The sequence below is a fragment of the Clinocottus analis genome, unplaced genomic scaffold, assembly GCF_023055335.1.
Source record: "Clinocottus analis isolate CAN_PGR_092001 unplaced genomic scaffold, fCliAna1.0.p SCAF_5, whole genome shotgun sequence".
Classification (NCBI taxonomy): Eukaryota; Metazoa; Chordata; class Actinopteri; order Perciformes; family Cottidae; genus Clinocottus; species Clinocottus analis.
The window spans coordinates 9,222,066-9,234,794 of record NW_027176207.1 but is presented as its reverse complement, the minus strand read 5'-3'; the positions used below and the strand labels follow the sequence as shown (position 1 = coordinate 9,234,794).

The 12,729-nt window shown below is 39.9% G+C and overlaps 3 protein-coding genes across 4 annotated transcripts; 1 reads left to right on the top strand and 2 right to left on the bottom strand.

The window, feature by feature from the left end:
* Nucleotides 1-97: 97 nt before the first annotated feature.
* sat2b (spermidine/spermine N1-acetyltransferase family member 2b) lies at nt 98-2,255 on the bottom strand. Of its 2 annotated transcripts, none has more exons than XM_068600283.1 (6): nt 2,109-2,255; nt 1,874-1,925; nt 1,105-1,188; nt 699-800; nt 559-599; nt 98-462 (listed from the first exon to the last, which is right to left on the bottom strand). In XM_068600283.1, exons 1-6 carry the CDS (start codon nt 2,169-2,171, stop codon nt 283-285), a joined length of 522 nt encoding a protein of 173 aa, XP_068456384.1. In that variant the 5' UTR covers nt 2,172-2,255; the 3' UTR covers nt 98-282. The 2 variants fall into 2 exon arrangements, with proteins under 2 accessions (XP_068456384.1, XP_068456385.1); XM_068600284.1 differs by having other exon boundaries at nt 2,025-2,141.
* A 696-nt stretch (nt 2,256-2,951) lies between these two features.
* On the bottom strand, nt 2,952-8,182 carry taf6 (TAF6 RNA polymerase II, TATA box binding protein (TBP)-associated factor). Its single transcript, XM_068600654.1, has 15 exons — nt 7,978-8,182; nt 6,762-6,919; nt 6,534-6,620; nt 6,232-6,385; nt 6,081-6,137; nt 5,874-5,993; nt 5,611-5,732; nt 5,338-5,415; nt 5,126-5,227; nt 4,840-5,022; nt 4,679-4,753; nt 4,454-4,579; nt 4,095-4,268; nt 3,761-3,952; nt 2,952-3,446 (listed from the first exon to the last, which is right to left on the bottom strand). The coding sequence occupies exons 2-15, from the start codon at nt 6,915-6,917 to the stop codon at nt 3,156-3,158; spliced, it is 1,917 nt and encodes a 638-aa protein (XP_068456755.1). The 5' UTR covers nt 6,918-6,919; nt 7,978-8,182; the 3' UTR covers nt 2,952-3,155.
* A 238-nt stretch (nt 8,183-8,420) lies between these two features.
* mrps31 (mitochondrial ribosomal protein S31) lies at nt 8,421-11,424 on the top strand. Its single transcript, XM_068600941.1, has 7 exons — nt 8,421-8,598; nt 9,076-9,570; nt 9,849-10,001; nt 10,151-10,294; nt 10,383-10,459; nt 10,686-10,826; nt 10,911-11,424. Exons 1-7 carry the CDS (start codon nt 8,486-8,488, stop codon nt 11,144-11,146), a joined length of 1,359 nt encoding a protein of 452 aa, XP_068457042.1. The 5' UTR covers nt 8,421-8,485; the 3' UTR covers nt 11,147-11,424.
* Nucleotides 11,425-12,729: the final 1,305 nt, after the last annotated feature.

Below are 12,729 nucleotides of genomic sequence, written 5' to 3'. Positions count from 1 at the left end.
CAGAAGCAGGGGTTTAATTTAACCAATTACTTTTACTAATTTGTCCATTTTATGCCATGTATTCAGTTTTACTCTGCTACATAAATATTACATTACATTTTAACATTAATACTTTATTCTCATTGACATTATGAATATGAAACAAGATTTTGTCAAACTAGGAGATAGACAAGCTGGTGGGGAATTGGGTAAACTGAAGCATATGCTGACGTCGTCTTCAGGGTGAATGTTTAACAGCCACATTTATTCACGGCAGGATACACATTTTCACTCGGAAAGCCTCTAATCTTCAGGAGCTTCATTGGCTAAATTGTCCAGGTCTCGTCCGTCAAAGCGTAAAAAGTGCCAGCCTTCGCTGACGGTGAGGTCCTGAGCTCCTTTAGCAGCATAGAAGTCTCGAGAGGGCTTATTCCAGTCCATCACAGACAACTGCAGCCGCACGCACTGCATCTTCTTCCCCACCTGAGAAGACAAAAACATGCACTGCTACGTCTTTGCCACACAGGACACATTTCTCATAGAAAACGACAATTTAGTGGTCAACAAAGACATGCTTACCTCAGCAACTTTGCTCAGTAAACCCTTGCCAATGCCCTTTCCTGTAATGGTAATCAATGAAATAAATATTTTTACAACAGAAACGTCAATAAATTATGATTTGCGCAACCAAGCAACAACTCAATCCATATTTGATTTACCCCTGAATTCTTGCATCACATACAAGTCCTCCAGATACACCGAGCGGCCCTTCCATGTACTGTAGGTGTAAAAGTAAAGGCCGTATCCAACAACTGTGAATCCTACATGGACAAAGGGTGCAAGCAATGAAAAAGACAAGCAGGCAGAAAACCACCACCAAAAGGAAATCCCTACAAATATAAAAGGAATATTTCATTATGTGTTGCATGGTGAATTTATTTCAAGTCTGTGAATGCTCAGTTATTGCGCAATGCCCCCAACCTGCCTTCAGTTGCAGCTCCAAAAAGAAATCTACGAACATCTGACACGGTCCATTTGAAAGGCGGCACTAGTTGTTGTTAAATTCTCAACAGAAATATCTCAACAGCCTCTCTGACAGGGAGCAACACAATACAATTATTTCACCTTCTTTCGATTTATTCTCCTCCGGCACTTCTGCAACGAGGCATTCAAAGAAGGGATTGTGGCCAAAACCGTCCCGCTCCAGTTCTAAAGTAAAGCAAGACAGATCATTTACCCAAATGCCCGCATTCCATCTTATTATAAGTAACAGGATTATTACTCAGCACCTAAACACAAGAAACGTTTGAAGATGAATGTATCCATCCTCTAAGTAATTAACTAACAAACTAAGATCCAGCATATGATAACATTGCTGCGAAATTGTACATCAGGCAAGTAGCAAGTAATACAAATAAATCCCATCAATCGTCTTTTTACATCTAAATCTGCAGGTTTTATCTTAGTTGTTTACTCATAAACATGTTTGAAGTGACTGGTTACTGGTTCATTAAACTATTGCATAGTGATATCTTCTCCTCTAACCAGATATCCTTTAACAGCATCATATGTATTGAACACAACAAATCTTACTTTGTGTAATCTGTCTGCTACAGGCACTCAGTACCTTGTAAGGGAGAATGCTTATTGTTATTCATAGAGGAACTCATATTGATTTTTTTTTAAAGAGCAGGAAGAAGTGCCATGCAGCCACATGATTAAAAATGTTCTCCAAGAGATTTGATCTGACTTCAGATTGAGCTGCGCTGTTAACCCTCACTCCTGCCTCAACTAAAACGTCACCTCAATTACTTATTAGAGCTGTCTATTTAGTCATCACACACACACACACACACACACACACACACACACACACACACACACACAGAATTACCTTCATGAGTTATCTTCACCTGGTCGGACATGTTTTCAAAAACCGCCAACTCCTGAGGAAAACAATCGTGTTTCATTAGCTTATGTGTGAATGCATTATGTAACCTGTGTCTATAACGGCTATAGCTACGCGCTGTAGAAACATTACTCACACCATAAAGTCACATGCGTTTTTTGTGAAGCAGAGCACGTGTTTAAGGGCAGTGGCGTTACAAAAACGAGGTACTGAGCCTCACCAATATCATTCTCGATATTTCTTTGCAGTCTTCCTTCGCTGCAGGCCGGACTTTGAAAAGCATGTTTGTAGAAACTACCAGAGTCCGCACTTGACTCTGATTGACCGTCTTCCTGCTCCGACTGAAGTCAGGTAACCGCGAATCTTAACTGCGTTGATGACGACAATGAAGTCACAGGAAGTGGTTCCGGTGTTGCAATTAAATATAAAAATCCTTCAAAATAAAATAACTTTGTTTTACAGCGAGTTTTTAATCTTGGCCGCGATGCTTGGTGGGAGTCGTAGTTCATTATTGTAGTCTTGCATTTGGAAAAAAATATATATTTACTTTACTTACACCAGCCGGCCAACTGACCAGAAACACGGGTTAAATGTAAGCATTTACATTTACTATTTATTTTTTTTCCATTTTATGCCACGTATCAAGTTTTACTCTGCTATATAAATCTACATTACATTTTTAACATCAACATTACTGGTTTGTTCTTAGTTGATTCTCATTGACATATTCTTTACACATAAAAATGTGTGTATACATTTACTTATGTGCAATTTTGAATGCAGTAGTTTTTACAATGCATTACTGTCATTCAAGTACAACTTGTGATCAGTGAGGAAATCAAGCCAGTTGCAGAGAATAAGAGCAGTTTGTTTGAACAGCTGTTCAGATATTGAGTTTTGATAAACTTTGACATTTTTGATGACAAACTGTATACAATACACATTTTCTTAAAACCCATCACGGAAATAAAAAACACATTCAGACAAGGATTTCATACAAAATCTGATTTATTTTAGAGTAAAAAAAGAACATGAAATCAATTAGAATATAAGCTGAAACATTACAGATCTCACAGCTGGACCTGAGTTTTCATTGGGCATTAACATATTTACAATGTCTAGTCACATTTGCTCTTCATCAGTCAAGAGTTCAGATATTCCCCTTCATACCATGCCAGCGTTTACCCCTTTATGTTCAGCTTAAACAAATCACTTTGTGTGTTCAGCTGCATCAACATGGTAAAAGTATCCACTATCTATACAAGTCTCAGTGTGGCGACTGCGTGCTTGCTCCAGGAGATTCGGACCGGTCGAGCTTCATCACTGCTTCGAGTGGGTTTGAAGAAATTGAGGTTGGGAGACCGGAGCTCTTCGCCTCCAAAGAGGAAGAGGCAGACGAGGGCAGAGATACAACTATGTACTTCTGCATAGGTCGTGAACCGGCCAGTCCAGGACCACTGCCAGACTCCAGTTTTACCAAAGGCTGCAGGGTCGAAGTGGCACTGGGAACAGTGCTAGTGACTGGTGAGGCTGACTGGGAAGAGCTGAGGGTGATTACCTGGAGGGAAGACGAAAAGACAGATGTTAAATCACACTCTTACGATTTTAAAGAAATCGCTTTCAGTAAATCCCCTTACATTTTAAGACCAAATAAGTTCCTACTTCTTCCACTACTTTTGTTTGTTGTATTTATATTGTAACAGTAGATATACGTTGTTACAAAATGTCATCATTCATGATGCTTGCATTGTTATTGTAGCTGCTATCTTATCAGCATAGACAAGAGAAGGTAGAAAAGGAGATTTCCTGTGGTGGCGGCGGTGCAGAGCAACGCTGCGATGAGCGTTAAACTGAATTAAAAAAACAAAGTACCTGCTGAGTTGAGGAGGCTCCAGCACTGGTTGCCATGACGATGTATTTTGTTGCCGGGGGAGACGGCTGTGACGGAGTCCCCGGCCGAGGAGACATCAGAGTGAGGGAGCTCGGGACCTTAATGATGCTGGGAGTGCGCGGTCCTGTCGACCCACTTAACCCACTTTGTGACACAGTAAGGGTGGGACGAGGCTGCAGGAAAACAATTCATTGTTCGTTACTGACAAACTGTGTGTTGAGTTACACATCTTTCTGCAAAGCTTCACATTAACTCTGGACTGTGAGTGCAATGCCGAAATGATACATAATATAGTTTTATGAGTATTAAATGTACCTGTGTGATTGTTAATGTGGTTCTGTTGACTTGTTGAGCTTGCAGTGCTGCTTGAGTCCTGGCCTTCATCACATGAGAGCACAGCATGGGTCCGAGGTAACCATAGTCTGTCCGATACTGTTCCACGTTGTCAGGCTGAGGTCGGATCTTGGCAATAACACTTGCACAGTGTTTCTTTAAAAACAAAAAACATTTTGTTAATATTAAAACACATGTTCTGTAAGAAATATTTACTGATGAATGTTGTGTTGTTTTAGTGAAATGCTTTGACTGTTATAGTCTACAAATGTAGTATACAAATGTAGTATTCTGTGGGAAGTCATCTACCTTTCAGTGCATAAGAATCACAAACTTGTTACCAGTAAGAGGCTTTGGACATGGTCAGCTCCAATCTTATCAATAGTGGAGACCACTGGTCCTTCCATCACCGCTTTGATGCGAACACCCTCTATAGTAAGCCGAGGAAGGATCAGCGTCTTAATCACCTGCAGGGGAAAAACAAAACAAAACAAAAATCAGGTTGGTGCCGATAGATAAGAGTAAAATTATAAAGACCCATTTGAAGAAAACAGAACAACACTCACATCAGGTCCTAGTTCAGAAAGACCCGCAATGCAGCCGTAACGTGTTGTCCACTGCGTTTTCTCATCCAACCAACTCTGAAGAAAGATCTCAGTCAGGTTTAGTATGTGAAGTGATTTTAGAAAGGTTCTAATTCAATGAGGGTAATATAAAAAGTGATCACCTTAGTGAAGGTCTTGGTAATACGGGACTGGATGTTGTTGGTCGTAGTACTGAAGGTTTTACAACTTTGGGCCATGAGTCGAGCAGCAAAGTCCCGTAAAGCCCAGTGGTTGTCAACATCTGGTCGCAAACACAGCTGCTTACTCACAATACACGTCACCACAGCCGGGATGAGCTCATGCAGCTGCAAATACAGATCGAGAAATGTAAACATGAGGATAAAAGTAAGCGTTGCGATTATACCGTTCAAAAAATTAACAGAACATTTGTTTGTTTTCTGCACTCACGTATTTCTCCAAATACAAGGTGGGGTTGTCCATTAGAGCTTTGACCATCCGCATTAAATAAATCAGCAGTGCCAAATTGTTTTGCACCACATTCACACGAACCTTGGAGGAGAACATAAAGTCAGTACTTTCAGCACAGATATGCTTTTTTTTTTTTTAATGAGGCGAGTAATATTTCTGAACATTAAGAGAGGATGGGAAAAGACGCTCACTCCTTCAGAAATGAATGTGCTGAATCTTGGAAGCATCTGATACAGTCCAGGATCTGTGGCAATACTCTGTAAAGCTTCCTGAAGGAGACGAGAATGAACATTTATCAAAAAAGGTTAAAACTACCATTTGATCATTTTTTGGCAGAATACTGGAATTACAGTTTTATGTTGGCTGCGATTTTTTGTTATTTATTTATATACCATTAATTATACAATATAATTTCTAGCATGTAGAAAATAAAACATTAATACAGACAGAAAAGCAAGACTCACAGCTCTTTTCGCCTCACAGGAGCCCACACATGCTTCTGTAATTTCCTTGTAGTAGAGCTGCTGTTCCACAGACAGCTCATGAGTGCTGCGCGGCTTCAACCTTATTAGACCCTTCTCCTTTCCTGAAAGAGACGAATGTGACCATGATATGATGGAGGCGTACCTAATCATAAAGGATTAAGGAGGGAAGGAGGAAGGAAGGCAAAGGTACAGGAAAGTTAAATAGAAAAATGTTTTATTCTAATACAACACAAGATACTGACCTTTGCCATCAGCAGCGGTTGCCCCCTGACTCTTGCCGTGAATCATGCCTTCCTCCTCCTGACCAGGCTTGACGACTTTGAGGGGCTCTGTAGATTCCACCTTTTGTTGCTCTTTTGGTGCTGAAAAACGGTAAATAAAACCCAATATTACGTATTTCCTGCAAATTTAGATATTTTGGGGTCTAGAGAAAAAAGATGGGGGCTCACCTGGTGGTGGATTTTCTGGAATAGAAGGCTGCACCCCCTCAATGCTTAACCAATGGGCTGTGGATTTGAACAAGCATGGTGTATGAGTTAACAGTCAAAACAAGAAAATATGCTGAAGTAAGACAGCATGTTATACTGATCATCTGCGTACCTTTGAGAGACACATCTAGTGGCACTCTTGGGAGAGGCGTGTTAATAATGTCACTGAGGTCGACTTCCTTTTCCTCATAGAAATGAAGCTCTCTTCCACCACCACTTGCAAAGCGAAAAGGGATAAAGTCTTGCGACTGGAAGCCATACAGGGGCTGTAACAAAAGGAAACTTACTTAGAATACCAAAGATAAAAAAAAAAAAAAAGAAAGCAGAGCAAAAGTCCAACTTTGAGCTTTCCCTCTGAACAACATCTATCAAGTGGTATAATAAAAGTTAAAAACAATGCCAGTTCTCCCTTACCTCCACGTTTTTTAGTTTGAGAGCATTATCTAGGTCACTGGTGGTTAATTTACGTCTCTTCCCATGATGCATGAATTTGAGAGCATCCTGAGTAAAATGGAGAAAGAAAAGAGACCAAACAAAACATATATATATATATAAAAAATCATGTCAGTTATGCCAAAGACAATCAAGCATGAAGTTTCAGTGCAGTTTACATCTCCACAAAGACAATATATCACAATTTACCTGTGCAATTTCTTTAATTCTGTAGCTGACTTCTTCACTTAGGGCTGCGCAGCTTTCCTCCTGTAACTGTCCCACTCCCACAGACTCTGCCATTGCCTTCATGGACTCTGTGGGCAGGGAGACCGAACACTGCTTCGGCCGACGTTCCTCCGCCATAGCTAACAAAGAACACACGTCTGTGATTATCACCCCTCACATACACACGCAACAAAATATAATTTATACAGATGTACTCCTCTTATTCTGGGGTCACCCTTTTTTGGGGTAAAATCCATTTCAGTTCTAGAAAATTTGAAAGGTTCTGATCTCCACTCAATGGGTTTGAAGCCACAAACACAACATCTTCACATGGAACTTGACAAGGAGTTATGATATAGTTATGTGATAATTCATAATGTGATAATAAATAATTCAGTATCATTGAAGAGTAACATTATAGAGGCTATAGTTTACTTCTATTCCATCATTACTCTAATTTCCCAAATTAAATTAGAATGCAGAATTTCAGCTCATCATTTTGATACTTTCAACAAAATTACTTCACTATTCATCTGCTTTGTTCAAAAACGACCGAGACAATAATGTGTATGTCTTGAGCGGTCAAGCCCAGAGATGTAAAGTTACTTGCTTTTGGCAATACGACTTTATTTATGGAAGACCTTAAAAATTGCAGTTAATTATAATTATGCAAGCTTTCAAAAACCATCAATCCTATCAGGAGTAATAGGACGTGCATGCAGATGGATCATCCGCACAGACAGAGGCAGTCATTTCTGCTGCACATGCCTCAAGGAAATAATGTTATCGACTTGACTACGTTACGCTACGATTTTTCATACCTTACTTACTAATAATGTTGATAACCTCCACTTTGATTCTATGTCCAATCTTGTTTACAGCGCTCACGAGACAAATTCCATGGAATAAATACTTTTGAAAAGGTGTTATACTTCATGTGTGTAAATAAACACACCGAGCTGCACAGAGAGCGGGTTCTCCACTCTGACGGAAGAACCAACCAGAAACATGCGATACTCGAGCCACTTCTAAAGTACGGGGTATCCTTGCAAGTGCAGCGACTTCATATAATACATCTAAACAGTGGCGATTTTAAGCTACTTAACCACAGCATAGTTATTCAATATGAACTTGCAGTGAATAGATATGATGTGTTTTAGCTTGCATGCTAGTAACTTAGCTTCCGATGACATTTTACCTGTATGAAGTTGTCCTCTCCTTTCTGAGTTTGAGCAGAAACTTACGCGAATCAAAACCGTCAATGTTGAGATTTGCAACAATATTTTTTTCGCAAAGCAAATTCTTTTCTGTGAATATCCATCTTTCGATATAAACAACTAACTAATTCAACGATTGCAGCTGGGACCTCCTTTCGTGAATTAGCGCTTATGTTCCGTCGCCATTTTGAGTCACGTTCGGTTGAGATATCGCGAGATTCAGACAGATCGAAAGATCTGAAGTAACTTATCCGGAATCAATTGCGTAATATGTGTTTTAAATGGCAAAATGTCTAACACCATAATTAAATAGTTTGACAGTAGAACTTGATTAAATGTCAGTTCTTCTGAAGAACGTACGCTTTAGATCATGAATTTATGAAGTACTGTGTCCGGAACCTATGTCATCCTGGAGTTTCTGGGGGGACCTTATAATGTAGCAACGGAGACAAATGTCAGGAGCGTGGAAGGACGTTACAAGAAGCAATCATGTACAGGTTTTTATTCCGGACAATGTGTTCGGTGCGACATTCTTCCGTCAGTGTATTTGAGTCGCGTGTGTTTCCAGCTAAATGTGACAAGGCTGCAGCTTCCGTTTTAAGGTGAGTTTGTCTGAGTGAACAGGATACATGAAGCACAAAGTAACGAGATAATGTCAGATACTTACGGGGCTGTCATTTTGGTGCATTTGTGGTGAATACAAAGTGTGTACAGTGAAAACAATCCACATTTGAGAAAGCTCGGAAATATGTTCTTCCCATAAAAGCTGGGGACAGCTAATGTTGACTCTTAGCCTTCTTAACCTGCACGTATGAGGTGAGACATTTTGATTTACATTTCTGTGAGAGGTTCAGGTGCATCACGTATTTCTACAATTAGTCATGAAGCATTTTCAGTGTTTTATTGTCATTAGAATAACATAATGTTAATTTAGAACGTTATTCCCCACCTCTAAATCTAATGTGTTGTTGTATTTGATTTTTGTAATAAAAGTGTAATAATTATTTTTTCAAGCTTCTAGGATCCCTTCTGGGTCCGACCCTTATGACTATAACCTTTGTTTTCTTCTCTAAACATAGGGTTGCAAATGGAGGTGGAGTCAAAGCCCTCAGCACAAGTTCAGTCACACTCTGCGAAAAGAAAAATGATGTTGACAATTCTCATCAAGCAGAGAAAACAAATGCAGATAAAGACAGTGAGCCAACAGAAAGTCCAATTGTGGTTGCACAGAAAGCTGAAGATGACAACAACATTATCAAGATGGCTGAACATAGAGAGGAGGAGCCCGTGGTATTGGAGACAGATGAGGGAAGTACCACGCAGCAGCGGGTGGATGTTGAAATTGAGCCGGTCGTGGCAACGCCAAAACAATTAAAGACTGACACAGCCAAGAATGGTAAAGAGAGTCTCCTCGACCTTCTTGGAGCCATGAAGGTAGAAGTTACTAATAAGAGGAAACTCAAAAGCATGATCGTGAAGCGAAGTTTTGAGTCTACACCCACGTCTAAGCCAGAAGCTATGGAGAGCATGATCAGTATGTTTCAGAAGGCTACAGTGGAGGCTTCATCACAGAGGTGAGAGGGGGTTTTTATTCATCAGCTTGCATTGCCTTGATACAATACAGGTTTCGTTGAGTTGTAGGCTGTATCACAACATTATGTACAATGTAATGGTGACTTTCAACTCAAACATGATGAGATGACCACTCTGTTACTGCTGCCATCGATTTCTGTTGCGAGTTTGATTGTTTCACCTGTAGTTTGTGCCTGTATATCTGTTACTCACTTTACACCTTAATCTTGGAAGGATGTCTGAAACCCCGGCTTCTCTTCATCCACTGTGTTTTCTTTAGAGAGACACTGGCTCCTGAACTGGTTGCAGCTGCGTCTGCTGCTGCCTCCACTCTGCCTGACAGCATCCAGGCTGAGTCTGAGCTGCTCCAGCAGCTGAGGCAGCACGATACCATCACTGAGGCCCAAAAGAAAGGGGACATTAACAACCTCGGGTATGCGTCCAGTACAGGTCTTTAGTAAAGGAATGTTAATGGACTGGATATTTAAACGAGAATGTGATATTTGACCTGCTTTTTCATTTGTATAATGGAAAAATACAAACGCACATGTAATAAACAATAATCCAACAATATTTTCTCAGATTAATAATCGCTGACATGAAAGTAGGAAAGAATCCCAACCGACAGCATGCTCAGCCAGCTAATCAGATCCGTTTTGATGACGACGGGCGAGGATACACGCATGACAGAGGGATCACTTCTGAGCTCGATGGTATTCGGAGGAGGTAAATACTTTTTTCATGTTTTACTGGTATAGGTTTTTTTAATTTTTTTAGATGAACCATGTATTTAATGTGCCATTTATTCTTTTAGGAGGGACTTGTTCTCAGGGAAAAGACTTAACATATTCTCTCTGACTCCTGATGAAGACAGAGTTGAATCAACAGTTGGTAATAAGGAATCTTGATTTTGTAATAAGCTTACTTTTATTTATTGACTGTTTGCTTGCAGTAGGTGATGTATGGTATATAGAAATAAGTGAGAATTGAACCTTCATTAATGCTTTTTATCATCAGATGTTGTAGGGAGACGCTGTCTCTCCTTCATGTGACATTGCTGAAGCTCTTGATTTTAACTTCAGAACATCTGCTCATAATGCTGTTATAATATTTTCAGCTCGGCCAAGTCTATGGGACATAGAATTTGCTAATCAGTTGTCTCTGTCGACCAACCAAACACTCCGCAACGGGCTTGAGGAAATGATCCAGTGGACCAAAGAGGGGAAAATGTGGCAATACCCAATCAATAATGAAGCTGGTGAGTAACGAATGCTGTATTCTAGCTAAATGTAGATAGAAGAACAAAATGACCCTCTGACAGAATCTTCTTGCTCTATGTTAGGCCTTGAGGAGGAAGCCAGTGTCCCGTTCCATGACCATATCTTCTTAGAGAAACACTTGGAGGAGGGTTTTGCACGTCAGGGTCCAGTGCGTCACTTCATGGAGCTCGTGGTGGCCGGTCTGTCCAGAAACCCTTACCTGACCGTCCACCAGAAGAGGGAACACATTTCCTGGTTCAAAGACTACTTCCACCAGAAAGAGGAAGTCCTCAAGGAGGCTGACATTTACCTCAGCTGAGCTAGAGACAATTGCATAAGTTTTCAACATTTGTTGAGTGTGGACACATTTAACTAAGTCCTGTTTACTCAGTGGGGCTTTGCATCTATGATCGTTTTTACTCATGCAGGTTGGATTTCTTAACTCCTCCAGGTGGAGCGGTGTGGCAGCAAGTCTGTGTCCTGGTGTCAAACATTGAACAGTGTGTCCAGTCTTTAATATGTTGATTAGACTACAGAACTACTGTTGAAATGTTGCTTGTACAAAGAATTAAGAACATATAAAACAACTAAAGTACAGACATGGCATTTTTTTGTATTTATTTGCATAATCCAATGCAGACTATTTACTGACAAAAATGTCCCGATAGAGACAAATATATGAAATCAGTCCCAGAAATAGCTGTCATATCAAATCCAAGGAGTTTTGTGATACAGAGATGGTATAAAGTGATATACAAACATAGTTGTGTTAAATTATACTACAATTAGGAATAAATGGTTTAGTTTTGTAACGAGGCATGTTTGAAAATCAGGTTACATTGAAAAAACAACAGTGAACTGTTTATTTGGATGGATGGTTAAAGACCTTCACATTCAAAGAAAACCGTTTGATGAACACATTTTTGTATTTCTTTTGTGTGAACAGTCAACCAAACTCTTGTGATCGTGTTGAATAGTGTTTTCCCAGGCCAGTCGCAAAACAAGTATAGCTTAAGTGCAGCATCTAGGACCTCGGATCTGGTTTACAGTAGGAGGGTATGCGACCATGAACCGTGTGCCCTTTGGAAGGGAAGTGCTTTTAAAGTAGAAACTGAAAAACATGTTAACAATGTACCACTCGGATTCCTTTTGGTTTAAAAACACTCCGCTAGCTATTGTCTGAGAAAGTGTGGAAAATCAGAGCTTGGCAGTCGAGAGTGCCTCATTTCCACATTTTGTTCACTTTTCCTTAAACACATGATTGTCATGATAAGATTTTGGCAACACTTCCCTACTTGTATGAGTATAAAGTTTAAAAAAAACAAAAAAAAACAACTGTTTTTGTTCTGCTCGAAAATAACTTGTATGCAAATAACCCACTAGATGGCACTACTCACATCTGTGGTCTATCTGATTTCAGGATATCTAATCATTTCAAAACCCTGGACCTAGATATTTCAACAAACAAGCCGCCTCTGCAGTGCAGTAAATGTGTTGCATTGATTGTATTAACCAGTATGATAAAATTGGATATGGTGTAAAAACACATTATGATGTAATGACAGTGTTTCAGATATCAGAATCATATGTGTCTGGCCACACATACCAACTAATGGCTGGACTCTTTAAGCAAACCAGACCATTTGAGGGGAAACCCAACTACACATTATAAACATGTCACTATATTTTTAAACTAGTACATCTGCAAATATATTTTACTGAGAAAACCACAAGGGGCCGAGTGTGCTATTCCGGAAAAAAAACCTACTCCCTGTGATCGGATGGGCACAATATCTCTCAAAGCAGGAGAGGGGCTCAGCGTGTTACTCTATATGGTGCGTTTAGGTGCCTTCAAGAATTTGCAATAAAGATTTAGTGACTGAGAAACAACTATAATGATTG